Source organism: Dendropsophus ebraccatus, chromosome 4 (assembly GCF_027789765.1).
Source record: "Dendropsophus ebraccatus isolate aDenEbr1 chromosome 4, aDenEbr1.pat, whole genome shotgun sequence".
Lineage (NCBI taxonomy): Eukaryota > Metazoa > Chordata > Amphibia > Anura > Hylidae > Dendropsophus > Dendropsophus ebraccatus.
The window spans coordinates 40,864,453-40,886,809 of record NC_091457.1 but is presented as its reverse complement, the minus strand read 5'-3'; the positions used below and the strand labels follow the sequence as shown (position 1 = coordinate 40,886,809).

The 22,357-nt window shown below is 43.9% G+C and overlaps 1 protein-coding gene across 5 annotated transcripts in view; it reads right to left on the bottom strand.

The window, feature by feature from the left end:
• Nucleotides 1-22,008, bottom strand: part of B4GALNT4 (beta-1,4-N-acetyl-galactosaminyltransferase 4) — a 53,443-nt gene extending 31,435 nt beyond the window's left edge. For 3 of the 5 annotated variants that reach the window (XR_011362558.1, XM_069965641.1, XM_069965644.1), the window contains exons 1-9: nucleotides 21,665-22,008; nucleotides 20,177-20,417; nucleotides 13,053-13,156; nucleotides 12,878-12,970; nucleotides 10,616-10,711; nucleotides 10,422-10,512; nucleotides 9,418-9,518; nucleotides 7,968-8,035; nucleotides 668-746 (exon numbers count right to left, since the gene is read on the bottom strand). Coding sequence is in view for 4 of the 5 variants with exons in the window: in XM_069965641.1 (XP_069821742.1) it covers nucleotides 668-746; nucleotides 7,968-8,035; nucleotides 9,418-9,518; nucleotides 10,422-10,512; nucleotides 10,616-10,711; nucleotides 12,878-12,970; nucleotides 13,053-13,156; nucleotides 20,177-20,327 (783 nt within the window). In the remaining variant the exon portion in view is untranslated. Of the gene's footprint in view, nucleotides 1-667; nucleotides 747-7,967; nucleotides 8,036-9,417; nucleotides 9,519-10,421; nucleotides 10,513-10,615; nucleotides 10,712-12,877; nucleotides 12,971-13,052; nucleotides 13,157-20,176; nucleotides 20,418-21,390; nucleotides 21,419-21,664 lie in introns of those variants that run through there. The other 2 variants (XM_069965642.1, XM_069965643.1) reach the window with 2 other exon arrangements.
• Between the last annotated feature and the right edge of the window lie 349 nt (nucleotides 22,009-22,357).

Here is a 22,357-nt window from a genome sequence, read left to right as displayed (position 1 = left end):
AGGAGGGAACTGGAAGAATGTTTCTCAGACAGGAAAAAAAATCATCTGGGCAAGATAGAGAAGAAAAGAGAAAGTGAACGATTCTGGTTTGAGTGGGTTTAGGGGTGCAAGGAATAGTGTTTGAAAGGGGTTGTCAAAACACATGGCCACTTACTTCCAGAGACAGAAACACTCTTGGTTTAGGTGGGGTTTGCAATTAAGCTCCATTCAAAACCCCACTCAAACTGAAGACAAGAGTTGTGTGGTCTCTGGAAGAAAGTGGCCATGTTTTCTAACACTGGATAACTCCTTTAACAGAATTACACCTAGATTAAAAGTTATTGACCATCTATAGGACACTGGGACCCCCACCATTCATGGAGAATGGAGATCAGTTATCTCTCCCGCAAATGTCTATAGAGTTGCAGCACGCACACTTAGACACTGCTCTGCTCACCGTCCATGAAATTTCAACCATGGCTGAAACTGTATGCTACTTCATTTAGCTAGGAATCAAATGATCTGCATTCTCATGACTAGTGAGGATACAGTCTGACCCCCACCGATCAGCTGGTTATCCTTTTCCTGTGCATATGACATACTGTACGCCTTTGAACAGAATTGTCTCTTACACCAGAGAATTATCATTTATGAAACCTTACATTTGGAGGTAGATTACAATACTTACAGCTACTTCTACATGGTCCGAGCCCCGATCATTCTGTTTGTGAAGAAGTTCAAAGTAATACCGCCGAGAACTCATTAATCTGAGGGAAAGAAAGGATCAGGTGAGAACACATAAAAAAGAATTTGTGGCACTCACCAGCCTTTATCCATTTAATTGGAAATAGTTCACAACCACATGTACAACAGCAAGAACATTAGAAAGAGTCAGTCCATTACAAATTGGGGGCGGGGGTTGTACTATGCACACTTCATTGTGGCCCCTGAGATACGAGTATTGAAAGGGTTATCAGGATTTAAAAAAACAAAAAACAAAAAAACAAAGCTACATTCTTTCAAAAACAGCACCACTGCTTTCCCCAGGTTGTGTGTGATAATACGTTTCAGCTCCATTCACTTCAATGGAGCTGAGCTGCAGAACCATACCCATACAGTAGAGGCGCTGTTTCCGGAAGAAAGCGGCCATGAATTAAAAAAAATTAAGGCGGCATTCTGAACCCATATATGAAAACACAATCAGTTGCAGAAAATCTGCATGTGTAAATGTACCCTTAACCTAAACTATGGAAATATTTTATTTTCTCTCACGGGTAGAAGCAGCTCGGAGCATACCCATATATATTCAGGATGCACCTCTGTGCCAATACAGATAAATCTTTATTACGATGCAATTACTGAAGCACGCACAAACACTTGCAGGACAGAATATAATGAAGACAACAAATTCTCTTTATTATAAAAAGTTATTGAGTTGTCAAAATGTGAATGAACTCTTCAACCTTTTCAGGAAAGTAAGTGTAAGCAGCAAAGTCCTTCCTATTATTAAACCAATCCATCTCCATCATAAAACCCCATCTGATAAACGGAATGAAGTGGTAGAGATACGGGTGGGATTGGAGTTTATGTAAAGCAACGACTAACAAGACAACAGTTGTTCATAGTGACTGGTTGTTGCTGCTGCTTCTACTACTACAAAGAGCCTTTCTCCATATCATAATATACCAAAACAATTAAACTACTGAATCATTTCCAGACTCTTGTCGATCTGAAGAATGCCATACACAAGATCCTGATGGGATTGACTGACTTTTTAGGAAATTTATGAAGGTGAATTAGTTCACAATGCAAACCACAGGTTGTTGCAACCATACAACTATTCAACCTCATTATAAGCTGTGATGAATCAGTGTGACCAGGCGATCTTTGGTTGACACACATACTGCAATGCCAATATGGGCCTGTAGCATGAGGGTACTATTGCACAGAACGATAAATCGTCCCTATCCGGCCAATTATCGTACTGTGTAATAAACACAACGATCAGCCGATGACAACGATCATCGGCTCATCGTTAATATAGGTTTGGACCTATAATTGTTGAGCACCAATCGTGCATCGTGCAGCGGTGCGTGGCCAGCGGCTGACGATATGCAAAGTGCATACAGTACATTACCTATCCATGGTCCAGGGCTCCTTCTGCGCTCTGCTTCTCCCCAGGTCCTACGCGCTGCAGCTTCAGAGCGGCCTGTCTTAGCTGACAGGCAGCTCAGCCAATCACAGGCCGGGACCACCGCAGCCAATGATTGGCTGAGCTGCCTGTCAGTTAAGACAGGCCGCTCTGAAGCTGCAGCGCGCGGGACCCGGGGAAAAGCAGACCGCAAGAGGAGCCCTGGACCATAGATAGGTAATGTATGCAGTTTAAGCAAGGGCTGCAAGGACATCTGTAACGATGTCCATGCAGTCCTTGTTAAATGATTATCTAGCAGATTGGCACTCGTTTACAGTTATCATCAGGCCCCCCATCGGCCTGTGTAATAACACCCTGAGTCTGACTAACTACTCATGCAGCAGCCCCTCAGGAGGGGTGGTAATTTAGTATAGACAATTGAATTCCGTCTGTCCACTCCCACATTGGGCCAAAGCAAAGAGTATCTGCAAACAGTTGCACAGTATTGTAGTATGAATAACGCAAATTAAGAAAAATAAATGCTCTGAAATTACGCCTTAAAATAGGTCAAGAGTCAGCCAGACCCCTTTACAACATTGATAACTGCAAAAAGCAAAGCACATTATTCTTAAAGGAGTTGTCTGGAGACAGAATGCATGTCATATTTGATTTTGGGGCACAGTAAACAAAACAAAACAAAAAAAATAAAAATGATACAGTGGTACCTTGGTTTCAGAGTAACTTGGATTGAGAGCGTTTTGCAAGAAGACCTTCCAGTTTTTCAAAATTGTAACTCTGTTTAAGAGCATTGCTTCGGTTTAAGAGCTCCCTGTACTGGGTAGGAGGAGGAGTGGGGGAGGGGAATGGTCTGCATAGCGGGGTCCACAGCCCTGTACTCTGACCCAGTAAGTCTCCCTCACCTTCCAAATCATGGCAGATCCACTTCCGGCTGGGGCTTGCATCAGGGGACAGAACTGTGGAGGTAATCTCTCCATAGCTGTAACTCCTCTCTCCCCGGACAGAGAGCGCTGCATGTATAGGCCCACATATGTCCTGCTCATTCCTTCATGCTCCCTGCAGTCTCTATCAGCCCTAATGTTTCCCATCCTCTCCATTCCTGCTATAATGTGCCTACACTTACACCCAGCTATACCCATTGCTGATATAATGTGCCTGCACTCACATTCAGCTATACACACTGTTGCTATTAAGGGCCTGCACTTACACTCAGCTATAAACACTGCTGCTATAATGTACCAGTTCTGTGATTCTCACTTCCTGATTAGTCCATGTTGAACACCCCACTGCAGTCATGTGACCACACAGACCTCTGATTCTCTATTCTAGCCTGTTGTACTACGCTATTGCATTATGGGGATCTGCAGTTCCATCCTGTATCTACAAACTGCAGCTGTTTTTTTTCAGGTTTATGCACTTACTATACATTATACCCCACATGCTGAATGCTATACTGTACAGTAACCTATTATATGACATTCAGCTGTTTCCTAATGTTTGTTTAATTTGTCTTACATGTTACTCAAAATAAAAAAAAAATAATTTGTCTCCATTTCAATTATTTCTTATGGGAAATGTGCTTTGGTTTAAGAGTGGATTATGCTTGTAAAAAAAAAAATATATATATACACACACATACATACATACATACATACATATACACACACACACACACACACACACACCATACCCCAATCCCATGCAGTGGCTATAATCAAGGCCCTGGGGTGATGGGTGGGAGGCAGCTTCTCCTGGCATGACACATCACAGGAACCGGAAGCTATCAGATCATGGTAGGAGAGTTTGACTTTTTTTTTTCCTTTTCTATGTTTAGCGCATCCCCAGCAAGATATTAAAAAATTAAAAAAACTCTGTCCCCAGACAACCCCTTTGATTCTTATTTTATAAACATTAAACGATCCTTTGAATCTTAAGACACTTCTTGCACTAGCTTCATTCCCCCATCTACATTAGTTCCACTTGTTAAGACATTACCAAGTTTTACAATGGAATTCGCAATATAATGACTTGGAACCCAATGAAAGAGGCGGCTTAAAAAAGCTAAGAATAGTTCTGGTATTCTGTATGGAATCACGAACGTGGAAACAAACATATGTTGATAATCAGCTCATACATGATTTCGAGAGGCCTGGATGTTCTCCCTCTATTGCTTTTTATGTGTCCCCCTCTGACACCGGCTGTATGACTCACTTATTAATAAGGCTAAGAGGATTTTCTGATGGAAAGTAATACCTGGACAAGGACAATGGCTGAGTGAGCCATTGGAATATTAAGAAGTGCAGGGAGGGGGGTCAGGCAGGACAGTGCTGTAACAGAGGGTGCAGACTGCTTGGCAACTGGCAAAGAGGCTCATGTCTCATTACTCATGATTACGGATGACCTGACCACCGCTGCATATACAGGGGAGAACAAAGCAATGGAGGACTTGAACCTTTGCAGCAACTCAATAGATTTATGTAAAGGATGTGGAAGGAGAGAGACAGACGCCACAGAGGGAGATGTCACTGAGGATACCCAACGTGTGGACCAAGGTGAGATGCTGGAACTAATAGACTCTCCAACAGTGAAGAGTGATCACATCAACACTATACAAAAAGACAGCGTTAACCACGAAGCATGTAAGACCACAGAGGGTGTGAAGCAGGATGTATCTGATGCAACACTGCTGCCTTATGACCTTTTACATCAAGCCACAAAATCTCCAGAGTCTTCTAGAGATGAAGATACTGACAGCACTGACGGGGAATTAAGTGATCTATCACAGGGTGGAGAATCATGGGAGCAAATGACATATGACAGCAATGCAGAGGAAGACTACATCAAAACCAGAAGGAAGAGAAACTACAGTGATCTATCCACAATGAGAGCGGCGTCTACGGATGCGTCTAACCTCAGCCTGGCTGACAGCGGCTCCTTCATATTAGATGCAGAGGTGATCGAGCCTGAGCTGGACAGTGATGGAAAATACCTCCTGCCATGTGATTCTTTTTCTTCTGACATTGAGTTCATGGAAACAAATGATACAGGGACTGATTTTGGTCTGGTGCCCATGGACAGGATACAGGTCTCTTCGGTAAGCAGCAACTCACAGACACTGAATGATTTTGGTGCAGGATCCACAGCATTTCCTTCTCTAAACTTTAGTATCACAGGTGCAGACTGGCATACGGCTTCACTGCCAGACAAATGCTTAGAGATGGGGGCAGTGAATGTTGCTTCTCTAACACTGGGCACAGTCGGCATCAGTGTAATCCCCATGGTGTCCCCTGGCACAATAGATATAAACCCTTTTCCAAATAGCATAGGGATGATGCCAACTGAGCCCATCGACTTGGAGACATGGAGCATGGACTCTATGTCCCTTGCTGCAATGTCAGCAGACTACGTGAACGTTGATTCTATAACCCCGGAGGGTGTTAGAGAACGATGGCATCCATTAGAGGATCGTCTCTATGCTCTAGGGGAGGCCCTGACAAAGCTAGACGAGAAACTTGAAGGGTTCTCCCCACGTATTCAGGAGGCAGAATCGCTGCTCAATGAAGTGGAATTGTCATTCAGCCAGCATGCTATTCACATCTCCGACATTATGAAGGAAAACAATGCCTTAGCGGAACGAGTCCTGCTGCTCGAGGAGCGCCTGACTAGGGAAAAGCAGCAACAAAATATCTGGGAAAAGAGAAGTGAAGAGGAAACCTAGACGGTGGCGGCTGATAGGACTGAATGGTATTATCCCATCACACAGCATTAGAGACTTACACTTAGCTGGGTAAACATGGAGAACATACACGCTTTTGCCTACTGTAAAACTGAATAAATAAAATGCAACCGTTTTTATAATATATCTCATCAGCAATAAATTCACAGTTTTTTTTTATAAATGTCAGGAGATATACTCATTTATGTGTTGCCTATTTAGAAACAATAGTTATAACAATACAAAAAAGAAAAACTACAATACAGATACCAACAGAAACACTTAACAGTCTCACCTAGAGATGAGCAAATTTACAGTACTAACAAAGCGCTTTGTTATCTCTACAATCTACTTATCAGCCTGCTGCCTTTTAAAGGCCCTATGCCACAGAACGATTATCGTCCGTATACGGACGATAATCGTCCCGTGGAATAGAGTGCAACGATCAGCCGACATTGTTTTTTGCTTGTTTTTTAAGCGACTGATATAGCAGCGATCTGCTGCCGGCGCTCCGTTGAATAGGAGCATCGGCAGCAGACGCTGCTGTATCCTATGGGCTGCCCGGACGATCAGCGATCACCCGGGCAGCCCCCCCGCCGCCCCTCCCGCACTCACCCGCTTGCTGCTGCCGCGACGAATGGCGGCGGCAGCGAGCGGGGAACGAGGAGCAAACGAGCGCTGAGAGCGCTCGTTTGCTGCTCTAAACGACCCGTGGAATAGGGGCTTTACTGACTGACGCTCCGTGACGCTCCACTCTGGGTTCAGTGAACAAACTTGAGCTAACGAATGTCGAATTACAACGAACGATTAACTGTAGTTTTATGTTCAGATCTAAATCAACGATCAACGACATACGAACGATTTTTCGATCGTTGCCTGCAATTACAAAGAGCGATTATGGTTTAAATTCGAGCAATATAACTATTTTTCACACAATAATTGTGCCATGTAATAAGGCCCTTACACTCGCTTCATTTAATCGGTGGACAGTGTCAGCTAGGCGGGGCTTCCGTCACTGCTTTTAGAGCAGAGTGACAGAAAGCAGCAGATCAAGAAAAAAAGGCACTTTGCTAAATGTATTTGCGAAAATATTTACACTGACAAAGTCCTAGAAGATTAACTATATTAGTTGACATGGAAAAACCTTTTTAAAACACACTGGGGGAGATTTATCAAACTGGTGTAAAGTAGAATTGTCTTAGTTGCCCCTAGCAACCGATCGGATTCCACTTTTCATTCCTCACAGACTCTTTTTAAAATGAAAGGTGATATCTGATTGGTTGCTAGGGGCAACTAAGACCATTCTACTTTACACCAGTTTTATAAATCTCCTCCATTGCCTACTGTATGATCCCTCTTTCGATTATATCCAAAAGTCTGAACAGACAGCACCTTTAAAGAGGTTGACATTTATGGCAAATATACATTTTGGGCCCTCAGTTGCTAATTAAAGGGGAACTATGAGCAGGTTAGATGAATTTAACCTGATGATAGCTCCCCATTGCGCAGGAGACGCGCAGGAGACACAGAGGAAGGAGGTATGTCTTTTACCTTCATCCTTGGCGCAGTCCCCGTGCATTTAGTTCTTCACTTCTCGATCCAGTAAGATTATTTGGAGTACTCGGGCACCATTAGGAGCACTGGACAGTACTACTACCGGTCTTACTGGACCGAGTTGTAAGAAACTAAGTGCACGGGAACGGCACAAAGAATGAAGGGAAGAGACATACCTATATCCTAGGTGTCACCTGCACTATAGGGGGCTATCAGCAGGTTACATTTGTCTAACCTGCTGATAGTTCCCCTTTAAACGGGTACTGTGGGTATTCAGCCAGTGACTGGGAATAGACCGTTGCGGTGCACTGGAACATGCTGCGGTTCAAAAAAAGGTCCGCAACACCGGCGGCATCCCTGTGCCAGCCTATTGATGTAATGTTGGTACATTTGCTTTGAAGAGATATTGCCCATATCTTTCCATGTTTTTTTCCCATGGTTTTTTAGACAATAACATGTTAGAATATGGATTAAATATAGGTTTACAATATCAAATACGATAGACATTATCACTAATATAACTCTGTTTAGAGCTGGAACAACGTGAACGGACATGAGATTGTAACTTACCTGAAAGGCTTAGAAACTTGAGAGCTAAACTTTGTAAATTCCCCTGGAGCTGTCCATTCGGAGCCGACCTAAGGTATGCGAGAAAGAGTCATGTTAGGATTCCCGAGGACAGACAAATGATCTTGTTTATATGTGAAATTTGTAGACACATGTAAACCTCATAAAAAACAATTGCTGGTCGATCATGCTGTGGATATATCGGCTACTTGCCAACATTGTATGCCCAGTGTCACATGGATCATTAGACTAAAGGCTTGGACTTGCAACCATAAAAGATAAAGAATTATGACAGTAATACACACGAGTGAAATGGACCCTAAAATGACCAAAGCTGGGTGTGACCAGGCACAGGTTTGTAACATATCTTTAATACTCAGTGTGTTGCACCACAGAAAGGCAAAAACAAAAAAAACGCAAGACCTCAGTGACTTAGGGTGGGTTCATACTGAGGAATTCTCACGGATAAACTCAGCGGAATTCCGCAGTATGTCCTGCTCGCCTTTCCGCCGACTCCATTGACACAGTTATGCTCAGCCAATCGCGACTGAGTAGCTGATGATGCGGCAGAGGGCGGCCGGCACTAGGGACGGTCGGAGCGGTTCGGCCGTCCGTCCGAAGATGACATCATGGCACAAGATGGCGGACGGGGGTCGGCTAGAGGCAGGTATGTATAGAACACTACACTTCCGAGTCTGGTGTGGGTGGGGGGAAACACAGGGAAGCGGGCGATTCACTAACATAACATGGTTGTAAAGTTGTAAAACTTTGTAATGTGTGTTATTTAGTGAATAATTGTTTAGCGCCGCACTACCCCTTTAACCTGAAATTGTTCACCACAGAAAATCTTGTTAGTGACAATCGTTACTACGATCGTTTACTCCATCTGACCCCAGCAAAAGAACGAACGATAAAACAATTAGTGAACTACAGCCTCAGATGTGGAATTACAGCGAATAATTATCAAACGATTAACAATGATTTTAGGGTCAGATCTATTTCAACGGTCTGCAAAAGTCTGAAAGATTCCCTTTGAAGCAACACATACTTATATACTGTAAGCTGAGCGCAGTCAATGTGGGGGTGGTGCATGACTCAAGGATAACCTCTGTCATGTACCACCCCCTCAGGTCCTAACACGCCAGGCGAGATTAGTTCATACTATGGATTAAATGACAACTTGGGTACATATAGTAATAAATGTGGCTCATTGTATCAGTTTTCCATTACTTTCAGATCAAGTGCCATTGCTTACATTGCAAGCCTACAAGAAATGTAGCATTGATAGAGAGAGACAGGTGAAAGATCAAGGATAAAGAAGCAGCCATTCTCTCTGGCCACATACAGAATACTCTTCACTAAGGAGGCTTGTATTTCAATAGCTCATATGAAAGATGTTAGAGAAATATTGCAACTCTCAGTGTGTCTGATAGCAGAGAATCCTTGCACTTACCCTTCCTACATAAGCGATCAATTGGGCACTGGATGGGCTTTCCTCTGTGCCCAGCCAAAACTCAGAGTTATCTTCTGAGGCCACAGCAAACTGAAAGTCCCCTGCAGAGGACAAGAACAAGAGAGAATATATAGAAACAGCGTTAGGAAAACAGACGAACATCCTCTAAAGCTTCAGTACCTGAATGTTGCACTACAGGCAAAGTTTTTCAATGACTTTTGTAAAGTCCATGGATGACACACATGACCAGTATCAGGTCAACAGCTTCATCCCCCAGGATTCTGCTGCACAGCACTACCACTGGGTAGAATGATGTACATCCAAACACCAAACCATATCAAGGTCAATATGATACTACTACGGGGTCACTTATTAAAACAGAATATGATTCCTACCCACACTAAGGGTATATTCACATGAACGGGCTCGCAGCGAGATTCTCGCTGCGAGCCCGGCAGGTCCTGGCAGTTCCCATACACTACATACTCGCTGCGGTCGTTTAGACCGCAGCAAGTATGTAATTCTGCCGCCCTTAACCCCTTCTGCTCCCGGCCGGCTCCCCCGCTGTAAGCATACTTTACCTGTCCTCGCTGCACGGGTCCGGCGTCCTGCTCTCCCGTCCGGCCAATTAGTGTGTTGCCCAGCTGCAGCCACTGATTGGCCGGACGGGAGAGCAGGACGCCGGACCCGTGCAACAAGGACAGGTAAAGTATGCTTACAGCGGGGGAGCCAGGCGGGAGCAGAAGGGGTTAAGGGCGGCAGAATTACATACTCGCTGCGGTCGTTTAGACCGCAGCAAGTATGTAGTGTATGGGAACTGCCAGGACCTGCCAGGCCCGAATCTCGCTGCGAGCCTGTTCGTGTGAATATACCCTAATACAGTTTTACGCATTAAAAACAGAAGCAGTTAATGTTCTATCACATGGAACACAGGAGAATGACGCGTCTACAAAAAGGTGACGTTAGTACAAGGGTTTGGGAAATATTTCACACGTCCCACTCACCATCCTTGTACGGGTGTATGTATCCAAATATCCTTAGTCCGTAATTCTTCCACTTGGGTGACACAGCTAGTTTAGTGACTGTAGTGCGGGTCTATAGAAGGATGATGAAGAAGAAAGAAAAAAAAAACAGCAAGTGAGGAGAGAATCGAAAGAGTCAGAAAAAAGCAAACTTTGGTGAAAAAGTGAATACTTACATGGGGATACAGAGGGAAATGTAGATTACTCTTCAGGTGCAGCACTGATCCACCACACCAGTCCTCAAACACATGGAGATTTACTTTGCCCTTGTACTTTAGGAAAAAGGGATTCCATTAGGCCATGAATCTACATCAGATTGTGGACAATTCCCTATTATTTAAGGGGGTACTCCAGCAAAATCGTTTTTCTCTCAAATCAACTGGTTTCAGAAAGTTATATAGATTTGTAATTTATTTCTATTTAAAAATCTCAAGTCTTCCCATACTTATCAGCTGCTGTATGTCCTGCAGGAGGTGGTCTTTTCTTTTTAGTCTGACACAGTGCTCTCTGCTGACATCAGGGCCGTATTAGCAGCTGCTGCTCTAGGCACTAGACTTTAAGACACCCCACCACAGGATTGGTAGATTTGTCGGTAAAAGCTCCACGCATCACATTTAACACCAGACCTGACTAATACCGCCATACTGCGACTGGATAACAGTGCCACACCAGACCTGACCAGTACCGCCATACTGCGACTGGATAACACCATCATACCAGTCCTCCTCACTCTACTCTGTAATCATGCCTATGCCCAATCCCCCCCCAACAGATTTACTGGCAAGTCAAAAAGGGAGACTAAAAAAAAAATTAAAACTAAAAAAGTTATTTTCTTCCCCCTGCTCCCTGGTGCTGCCCCCCTGCTCCCTGGTGCTGCCCCCTGTAAAGTGCTGCCCTAGGCACCGGACCACGGGTGCCTAGTGGTAAATATGGCCCTGGCTGCCATCTCTCTCCGAGACAGGACCCATCCAGAGCAGTAGCACAGCCCCATAGAAAACCTCTCTTACTCTGGACAGTTCCTGTCTCAGCCAGCTGATAAGTACTGGAAGACTTGAAATTTTTAAATAGAAGTAAATTACAAATCTATATAACTTTCTGAAACCAGATGATTTGAAAGAAAAATATTTTTGCTGGAATACCCCTTTGAGGTTTATGATATCTACTTATGTAAAGGCAATAACATTATATAAAATGCATATAATGTGCAAGGTGAAGCGGTAAAGATTAGGAGCCCATGAGACCACTCTGGCAATAATATCAATAAAGAGAGAAATACAACCTTTACTAGGCGTACTAAGCAGCGACAGACACTTAGGGGTAGATTTATCAAAGGGTGTAAAATTTAGACTGGTGCAAACTGGCCACAGCAACCAATCACAGCTCAGCTTTCCTTTTACCAGAGCTGGAAGCTGAGCTGTGATTGGTTGCTATCGGCAGTTTGCACCAGTCTAAATTTTACACCCTTTGATAAATCTACCCCTTAGAGTAAACCTGTTACAATGAAAATGCTAGTAGGACTGCCCACTTGACTACTTAGCCCAGAATAGTCAATGGATTACCATGCAGCTGACCAGGAAAGGATGTATGAAGCAAACAGGAAACAAAATGGCATGGCACTTCCCTGGTCTTTTGATTGGTGCAACAACAGTTGGAACCCAATTGTACTATGCATTGTTATCAGCCGCACAATAGATCAAATAGTCACTCGTTGGCTGATCTCTGGAACTTTAACAAAAGCTGATTGTTAATGCTTGTTAGCAATTATCGGCCCAAGTATAAGGGCCCTATTCCACGGGCCGATCAATAATGTAAACGAGCGCCGATCTGCTAGATCGACGCTCATTTATTGGGCCTATTCCACGGTCCGATGATCGGGACATCGTTACCAATGTTGTTGCAGCCCTTGCAGCATACATTACCTAGCAGGGCTTCTCCTCCCCTCTGTCTATAGCCCGCTCCCGCTTGCAGCATCAACTCCGAAGCAGTCTGAGCAGCGGTGCCGGCCTGTGATTGGCTGAGCCGCCTCACAGCTCAGTCAGGCGGCACCGAAGCTGCTGCTGCGCGCGGGACCGGGATGAATACGGAGCGGAGGAGAAGCCCTGCTAGGTAATGTGTGCTGCTATTCCATGTAGCGATGCGCGGTGGGTGACCGATGATTTTAGGTTTGGGCCTAAATAAACGATCAGCCGATGACACCATCGGCTGATCATTTTCTCTATCCCACCGAGCGATAATCGGCCGAATAGGCCCCTAAGGGTCTTTAGAAGAAGCTTGGGAAATCTAAGCAACACCATCATCGCTGAAACAGATTCAACTAAAACAATTTGACAGAGTTTTTCTTACATACACTAGGCCCCATAGAGACTGCAGCTTTATCTTATGATGCTAATACTATAAAGAACGGTTGACAGGATCAGTTATAACACAAAAATGCTTACCTTCTCATCCCAGGGCAGAGGGGTGTCAGTAAGGTTCCCCAGTTCTAGGCTAGGGTGCAGTCGGTGGCTTCTCTTCCATCCAAGGGCGTCTATCTGTAGGAATCAGGTGCATAGTAACACAGCTTCCTCACTCAAGAGGTATTCCCCCTTACGTAACCAACCCGCTATTTGTTACCGTAGGGAGTTCCTCGCTCGAGTCCCCTGCTTGTGAGTGAGGGGGAGAGGCCTGAACTTTCCCCGTCTTTCGGGCAGGATCAGTTCCTTCAAGTTTTTCTCCATCTATGATATAAAAGAAAATGACTGCATGGTTAGTCTGATACAAATAGACAGCTCTTGCATCCATCATACAAAGATAAAAATGTGCATTCAATACTCTTATGTGAAAATGGCCTAAATAAAATACTCATACATGACTGGCCACTGCTGTGCGCTGCCATTCTGGTCTTTTATTGCTAAGCAACTAGGACCAAGAGCATCTTCACATGTAGAGAAGCTTTTATATGTACAGGTAAAATCCGCAGGGGATACAGTACCAGAAATGTGGATGAGATTTTACAAAACCCATCCATACGTGTTTTGAACAGGTTCACTGCACACAAAGCAGAAAGGCTGCTGATTTTCCATGCAGATTTGCGTACAGAAAACGACGGATTACGATACTAAGAGAATAGCTGGCTGTATGTAGTAAGCACTGTACTTCTGAACTGCTGCAAACCATTTTTTCCATACTTGTATGCTTTTTCGCAATTTAAAGTGTCACTGTTGTTTACATTTTTGTGCAGAAATCAATAGAACAGGCGATTTTAAGAAACTTTGTAATTAGGTTTATTAGCCGCAAAATGCATTTTTATCATGAAAAAGCAGTTTGAAGCTCTCCCCCTGTCTTCATTGTTCTCTATGGAGAGGAGAGGGGTGGAGGGAGATGAGGCACCAAAACAGGACAACAAAGAGTTAATTTACAGCTACATCACCAGGCTCTCCCCTCTGAGGTCAGCACTGACCTTTGAATACAAACTTTCACACAGCTCCTGCTGTGTAATCCTTTTTTCTCTGCTGCCGACTAATCTCCCTCCTCCCATAGAACAGACAGGGCCCGACTAATGTAAACCAGTCAAGATTTCCTGATAATGAGCAGTAGATGAGAGAGAGGAGGGAGGGGGGACCTGGGGAAAGGCTTTTTGAATACAGATTTCTTTAAATCGCCTGTACTATTGATTTCTGCAAAAAAAAATTAAATTAAATTAAACTTCCATAGAAGCATATAGCATTACTTACCTGTCTATCCCAGTTTTGAAACTACCAAAAATCCATTTGTTTGGGGGGGGGGGGGGGGGTTGTTCTGTATTGGGTTTCTGTCTTTTCTGGTTGAGCAGTTCCCAGAATGTAATGTTTTCCCTCAGCTGATCATCACAGTCCTCCACCAATAACAATCAGTAAAATTAGTGCTGCACCTGCTTTTGGCCATTCAGAGATGGTGAATCACTCAGGGGACTGGGGGATCCAGCCAAGCCTCCTATGACATCGTGCCCTGCCCCCTGTTTGCATCATCAGCCTGTGCTCAGCAAACACACACAATGTGAGACAGAGGCATGGAATTTTTGTCTCCTAAGGTGGCACAGAGGCCATTTTTTTTTAACTTCCTGGATTTCTATTAGCTACCAGTATGGCAGAACCGCACAGATACAGTAATACATTGTATAGACACATCTATATAACTTTGAATGTACTTTTAATAGAAAACAAGTTTTTCTTATCCAGAGTTCCCCTTTAAATACTAAAAGTGGAAAGTATAAAAATCCCAGGTTACCAGCAGCATTTCCAAAGGATTTACTGGATATGTACAATTGTGACGCAACCACACCACGACACAATACAACCAAACCACGTGTTTTTACGCTTACAATCTTATTCACATGGTTTTTTTTTCTCTGTTTGTTGCAGACTTTCACCACCTTCAGGGTACATTCACGTGTAATGTTCGCACCATGTTTTTGGGCTTCAAGCTGATAACAAAAGACAAAAATGCAGCTGAGGACACTGTGCATGTGAATGTACCTCCATAGAGGTTGTGTTCACCAGCTGCAGTTTTTAATGGATCAAAAAAGAGGAGAAGTCTCAGCCTTTCCTTTTTCTCCATTTCTAATTGTTTCTGGATTTCTATCCAACAATTGCCATTAAAAACCTGAACACGTGAACACAGTTATTAATACAGTGGTGCCTTGGATTACGAGCATAATTCGTTCCAGGACCGTGCTTGTAATCCAAATCCACTCTTAAACCAAAGCAGGTTTTCCCATAAGAAATCATAGAAATGCAGACAATTGGTTCCACACCCCAAAAATATTTATTATTCTGAATAACATGTAAAACTAATGAAACAAACAATGAGAAACAGCTGAATATGTGATATTATAAGTTACAGTACAGTAATGGAGAGGATGGGAAACACAAGGGCGGACAGAGACTGCAGGGAGCATGAAGGAATGAGCAGGACAGATGTGAGCACATACATGCAGCACTCTCTGTCCGGGGAGATAGAGGTTACAGCTGTGGAGAGATTACCTCCACAGTCCTGTACCCTGATGTAAGCCCCAGCCTGAGGTGGATCTGCTATTATTTGGAAGGTGAGAGAGACTTCCTGAGTCAGAGTACAGAGCTGTAGACACCGTTATGCAGACCATGCCCCTCCCCTACTCCCACTCCCACCCAGTACAGGGAGCTCTTAAACCAAAGCAATGCTCTTAAACCAAGTCACAATTTTGGAAAATCTGTGAGCTCTTAAACCAAGTTACTCTTAAACCAAGTTACTCTTAAACCAAGGAACCACTGTAACTTTATTAGTCCATACGCAATGCACTGGTTCAGTATTCACATATTCTATGCACACTTGCCCTCAGTGTGGTAATGGTGACTTGTCTATATTAGGAAATTAAAGCTCTGACCTAATGCTATTGAGCAAGAAGACCCATTAAATATCCAAATGACTCAAAACTAAAAAAAGTTGCGCAGTTGTGAATAATTCAGAAGCCATACTGTCTCACATGATGTAAAGAGTATTTATAGGGTACATGTAGGTTTTAGGACTGGCTTATAAATCCACTGGCTTGGATCTTAGTACCCGCTACACCACTCAAACACAATGCCTTAAAAAGAAGGTAGTTCAGCTCTTGAGCACAGAGAGTTAATGAAGCATCCTAAACACATAGGCGGTCTCTTCCTGGCACTCCGAGAGACTGAGAGCGTGCCCAGACTAAATAGAGACTGCTCTGAATGGAAGTCTTTCATCGTAAACCCCTCTAGTCCCAGTTTGGAAACCTAAACCAGGAACCGTGAAACCAATCACTTCCAGCATAGAAGGAACTAGTGACTAAGGAACTCCCAGAACTCAATATACAGATCAAAAGGCAGTACATCTTCCACTTCTGGTGGACTATACATAACTAGGGAGACCTACATTCTAATTTGTTTCAAAGCATAACGTGTCACTTCTTGCTAAGTAAGTGCAAACGTAACACCGCTAAGTATAACCTGTCCCGACGGTAACCCACATCCTTCTAGCAGAGCTGCAAGACAGCAAATCTGTGTAAAACACGCTGCTTCTGTACAGAGCTGGTCTTGTTTTACTTGACTTTTTGTACGCAATGTCTTGGGTTTAAAATATTCACCATATTTTCAATAAAAACATTCAGTGTTCCTGTGATACCGCCAAGTTCCAATTCTGTTCTCCATGGCTGCTGTTCACCGGTTGCGGCCAATGTAAACACTGGCTACCAAAGGACATGGTGTCCTCCTGATGCCATGAAGTTACATGACATAGAAACTTGACCACAATGTCCTGGGTTGAAAACAAATGCACAGGCTCCGATGAGAATTTGTATTTAAACATTTAGAAGGATTAACCAGGATCAGGAAAACATAGCTGCTTTCTACCAGAAACAGCACCACTTTTGTACTCAGTGTGTACATGGTACTGCAGCTCAGTTCCATTGAAGTGAATGCAGCAGAGTTGTAATACCACAACAAAAGGGTGGCGCTGTTTTTGGAAGAACCCCTTTAATTTTTAGCAAAAATAAATAAACTTGTTCTGGTTATGTTTTTTTACACTGTGTTGTGCAGTATTCATCAGGGAAAGATGCGTTTGTTGGAAATAATGCCTGTGTAGTTTTTAATGCATTCTTTTGGGCCAAAGACAGCAGCAGCAGGAGGGAGAAGTATAAGGCCGTCCTTTATATTTATCATTCCTTTAGAATACACTTCCAGCTTTGGCTCAAAGTGAATGAAAAACTGCAATGTTTTTAGTATGTGTGAAACTGCCTACTTTGCATATCTTCTTCATTCTTAAAGCAAAAGGTACCACCAGTTACATTCACTTTAAGTGCTGCATAGGAATATAATGGCGCTGGCCTTTTACAGAGCACCGGCCTGGGCTGAAGTGCTGGATGCGGGCCAGCTGCCCCCAGTGGGAGGAAACCCCCACCCCTCTATGACGTCGTTCCATTGATTCTATTGGATCCGCATCACAGAGGGACGGAAGTTTCCTCCCACTGGGGGTGGGCCGGCCCAACTCCACTGCTTCAGCCCAGGCCAGTGCTCGGTAATAGACCGGCACCGTGCCCGGGAACTGGGCTGACGTTCAAAAAAAGGACCGCGGCACCAGCTTGCCCACACTGGCGCCATTTTATTCATATACAAAACTTAAATCGAATGTAACTGATGATACATGCTCTTTAAACAGACTCCCACATAAAAATAAAAATAAAAACATAGCACATATAAACATAAACCTCAATGGAAACCATGCAAGCAGGAGCCAAAACAATGCCATTCTGGTCTGCGTAGTGTAATGGCAGTCTATGAATACATGCACCATATATTTATATATATAGGGCATAGCGCAAACATGCAAATATTCGGTAAAAACCTAACCTAAGAGTGGTTTTGTTTCACACAGTATTTTCATGTTATTTGTTCCCCAGGTTTCTTTGTCTTTTGCAAAAAAAAAAAAATGCTGTGACCAGATGTTAACTGAAAGCCAATAGTTAAAAGGAACCGGTCATCACTTTTTAAGCAGCCTGAATCACTAGTCACTGAGGCAGTCCCCAATGACTTCTCCTACCCTGACTGATAGATCTCTCCCTGTTTTGACACATGGAGAGATCAAGCAGTTAGGGCTGGGTGGAAAAAAACCCCACCAAGATAGCTTTGTGGCCCAGGATGCATGAAAATTATGACAGGTTCCCTTTAAACATATAATTTTTAATTTTTTTAGGCAGCATGCTCTGGATATTGCATTTTTCTTCTTGCATTTTTTATTCTATAGGGTATGAAAAAGGACACAAAAAAACCCTGTCTGAATTAAAAAGCCAAAGCCACCCTGAGAAAACATGTAGTTTATGGCTTTTCTTTTTTTACAAGCCTGAAGGAGGCCTTAAGGAGTTAACCTGGGAGCCCCTATGGTCTGCAGTCATGGATAGAGAAGGCTGATGACAATCACACATTTACTCTAAACTATTTCACTTCTGTTTTATCTGACCACAAAGTCTGCAGCAACCCCCTACATGAGCAGGCCCTTTCATCCTGACCTTGCCAGTTCATGAAGATTAATACTGGGGTATATGCTGGGCTGTATAGCTAGAGGTATAACCAGTAGGAAGAAGGAGATTGTGATTCCGCAGTATAGAGCTCTAGTGACACCACATCTGGAATACTGTGTCCAGTTCTAGAGACCTCACCTAAAAAAGGATAGTGATAAAATAGAACAGGTCCAAACACAGGCTACAGATATGGTGGAGGATGTCAGGCATAAACCATATCTGGAAAGACTTAAGGATTTGAATCTTTATAGTCTGGAAGAAACCAGGGAAAGGGGTGACATGATCGAAACCTTTAAATATGTTACTAGACTAAATAACGTTCAGGAGGGAAGTGTAAATAATAATAAAAAAAATTAACTCAAGAACAAAGGGACACAGTGAGAGGTTAGTTGGGGGAAAGATCAGAAAATATTACTTTACTGAAAGAGTAGTAGATACGTAGAATAAACTTCCAGCAGAGGTGATAAACCTACAATAACAGAATGTAAACCTGCCTGGGATTATGGGATAAATATATACCTATCCTAAGATAATAATAAGGGAAATACTAAAAGGGCAGACTAGATGGACCCAGTCGTCTTTTTCTGCCAACAATCTTATATATTTCTTCTTAGAGCAGGGATGAAGCTTTGGCTGTCCAGGCATGATGGGAGTTGTAGTTTTGCAACAGCTGGAGGGCCGAAGGTTCCCCATCTCTGACTTAGAGTGTCTTGGTGCATAACTAAGGGGATTTCTGCTCCATTCAGAGGTTTTGTAAAAATGAGTGAAAACCTGTATGGGCATTAGTATGGCAGAATACAACTAATGGTAGAAACAAAGATACATAGAAATGGTTGGCTACAAAATAGATTTCACACGAGGGTACGCTGGGGCATCAGTGTTTAAAACAAAGCTACACAGGGTCATAATGGGAGATATATAAGAGCTGGTATCCAGAACATGTGAGCACAGCGTACAGGTCAGATGGATCAGATCTCCAGTGACTAATGAGATCTACAAAATCATCATCATCAACAGCTTCACCTATGACCATACATTATGACAGTATCACAGTGCTATAAAACACCCATCAGCCAGGGATGTGCACAGCGCTGCGGGTCTCTTCTGGACACACAAACCCCACTGTTAGTAAGGGGATCCCACAGCTTCACCTCCTCCCTGCTGCTTTTCCCTGCCAGCTGGAAGAACCATGCTTGAGTCACAGCAACAGCTAAGGGAGGGGAGAGAAGGGGCTAGCCAAGTGAATCCTGAGAGTTAATGTAATAACAAGCCACTGAGACCCTAATTACAGGGCCCCTCCCATCAACAAGACCTCTGCTAAAAGGAACCACTATCCCACTCTATCATTTTCTGACAGAAGATTCTTTCAAGACACAGCTGCCTGCTATGCAAAGGGATCACTGAAATCGTCTCCATATAATCGCTAAGCATGACAGCACTAAATAGAATTTCATAGTATATAAAGTAATTTAAGAGTTAAAGTATCGAATTCCACTCAGTTACATCTACATGCACGTCTGTCAAGTACCTGCCCCTCTGTTGCAAAATACAGTATGTGAGTAGCTCGAAGTTATAATCCGGCTTAGCAGAAAGGTAAAGAAGGACATTGCTATGGCAATGTGTGGTGATGTATAAACACCCTGCAGAAAGAGATGACAGGTGCGGTATCTGTGAGACGGACACAAGAATATTCAAAGAACATTACCTCGACTGTAGACGAAGGGCAGCCGCAGACCTTTGCCCTGCCTTGAAAGACTGATGTGTAAGTAGGTGACCCAGACAGCGGAGGTTAGTAGCACCAACAAGAGCAGCAGCTTAAATTGCCTACGGATCTTCTTCACTGGCAACCAAGGCATCCTGCCGGCACCATCACCAGGCGCAGCGGTGGGGCCGCGGGCTGGCCTCCCTCACACACTTCAAGAGCACATCAAGCCAAAGGGGGTTGTCTGTCAACGTAGTGGAGAAACACAGTCAGGTGGCATGACGATTTATTGCTAAAGAAGAACGTGTATCTCTTTTATATAAATCTTTACTTGCAGGAAAAAAAAAAAAAAAGAAACAAACATAGGCACAACATAAAACAAAGCTGTGATATGACGAGTCTGGGGTTGTCAGTTTAAAGCAGTGTTCTTCAAGCAAAATAACTACTACTTCCATCATGCTGACAGCTAAAGGCTGCCAAGGCAATGTGGGAGTTGTAGTTCTGCAAGCCACTAGCCGAGGAACACTGATTTAAAGGTACATTAGATATTGAATCCCTATTTTCAGTGACCCTGGTTATAGAACAACATGTATCACTTGAACACAAATGTTTATGCTATGCAGAAAACAACAGAATAAGCACACAACATAAATCACTATCTGTGGCACATGACACTATTGCACTGATCTCTACAGGCGGCGGGTGACTAACATTACTGGGCAGCATCGCGTAAACAAAACCATTCAATCTAGCAGAACATGAGAGAGTTCTGGCAAGCATAAACTATCAAGACCTTGCTGGGTCCTGCTAGGCACTAACCTTCAAATCAATATTACTTGGTTTCTAAGGCACGGAGGGCTCATCCAGCATGCCAGGGACCTCTGTAACATATGCTATATACTAATGCACCATCACAACCAGACGTACAGTAATCCATTGTTAGGAAAAGTTTCCTGGCTGGATTGTGAACAGAGTTCATTGACGGCAATGTTTCCCCAACCATTGGCTCCCTAGCATATCTAAACTACAGCTCACATCATGCCCTGATAACTTCTCACTGTCAGTACATGATGAGAGTTGCAGTTTTACAGGCACATTCCACATAGCAGTGCTAGATACAATGAAACATGGCTGTGACATTTTGCTGTCACCTTGTAAAACACTGCTTGTTACTTAAAAATAAATCTCCCCATCTACCAGAATGGGCAGACAAATACCATGCAGCCAGTGATGAGTGTATGGCAGATCGTCCAGTGAGGTGCAGCTCTCCTCCTCCTCCTCCACCTTGCAGGCTGCATGCAGGGGCTCACACCTCCCACTACCAGGCTATGCACACACACATGCACTGCAATAGGACTACATGAAGAGCCTTGTGATCCCGGCGCTCACATGCTTCCCCGGCCTCCCCGGCTGTCTCATGCAGAGACTGTCCCTCATGTGATGCATCCAGCAGGCCCGGGCTGAGGTCACCACCCCTCCCCCTTCTCTCACCGAGCTCTCCCGGGGATGGTCACTCACTGGCGGGGTGTCCTTCACGCTGCTCACATGATTACTCTGCACTCATTCCACAGGTGTCTCAGTCACAATGCCCGGCGTCTCTCTATTCCTATCAGCAGCGACTGTCTATTCTCCTTTGCATTGTCTCTTCACTCATTGGCAGCTGTCTCTTTATTCCCACAAAGGTAGCTTGTGGTAGTGACCCGCCCTGAGCTCTTCTCTCCTCACTCCTTATCCAGGAGATTGCCCTTCCAACCTCAGCCTCAGGCTGTCTCTCTGTTCTCCCTCTGTCTCTCCCAGCTTCTCTGTCTCCTCTACGGAGCATCAACGCTGTAGAGCAACCAAGCCTGATACGGGACCATTCCAAACACTAGCCTGCTCCAGCCAATCAAACGTCCGCGATTTGGAAGCCGTCCAATCAGATCCCTAGGCTAACGGGACTGCACAGGGGTAGGTTGCACCCGGCATCCATCTCCACGCCAACGCGTGCACACCTTGCGGACTGAACCATTCTGTAACCGGGGAGGGCGAGGGTAAGTTGATGTTTCATGTTCGTTGTCATACATCTAGTTTTCATGAGAGAGTTAAACAGTTAAATTCTCTAAAGCGATTCCGGCTTAAGTGCTGCCAGTTATGGTAAAGACGGGGCTGGTATGAGCTTCAGTAACGGATTACATGATAAAATAT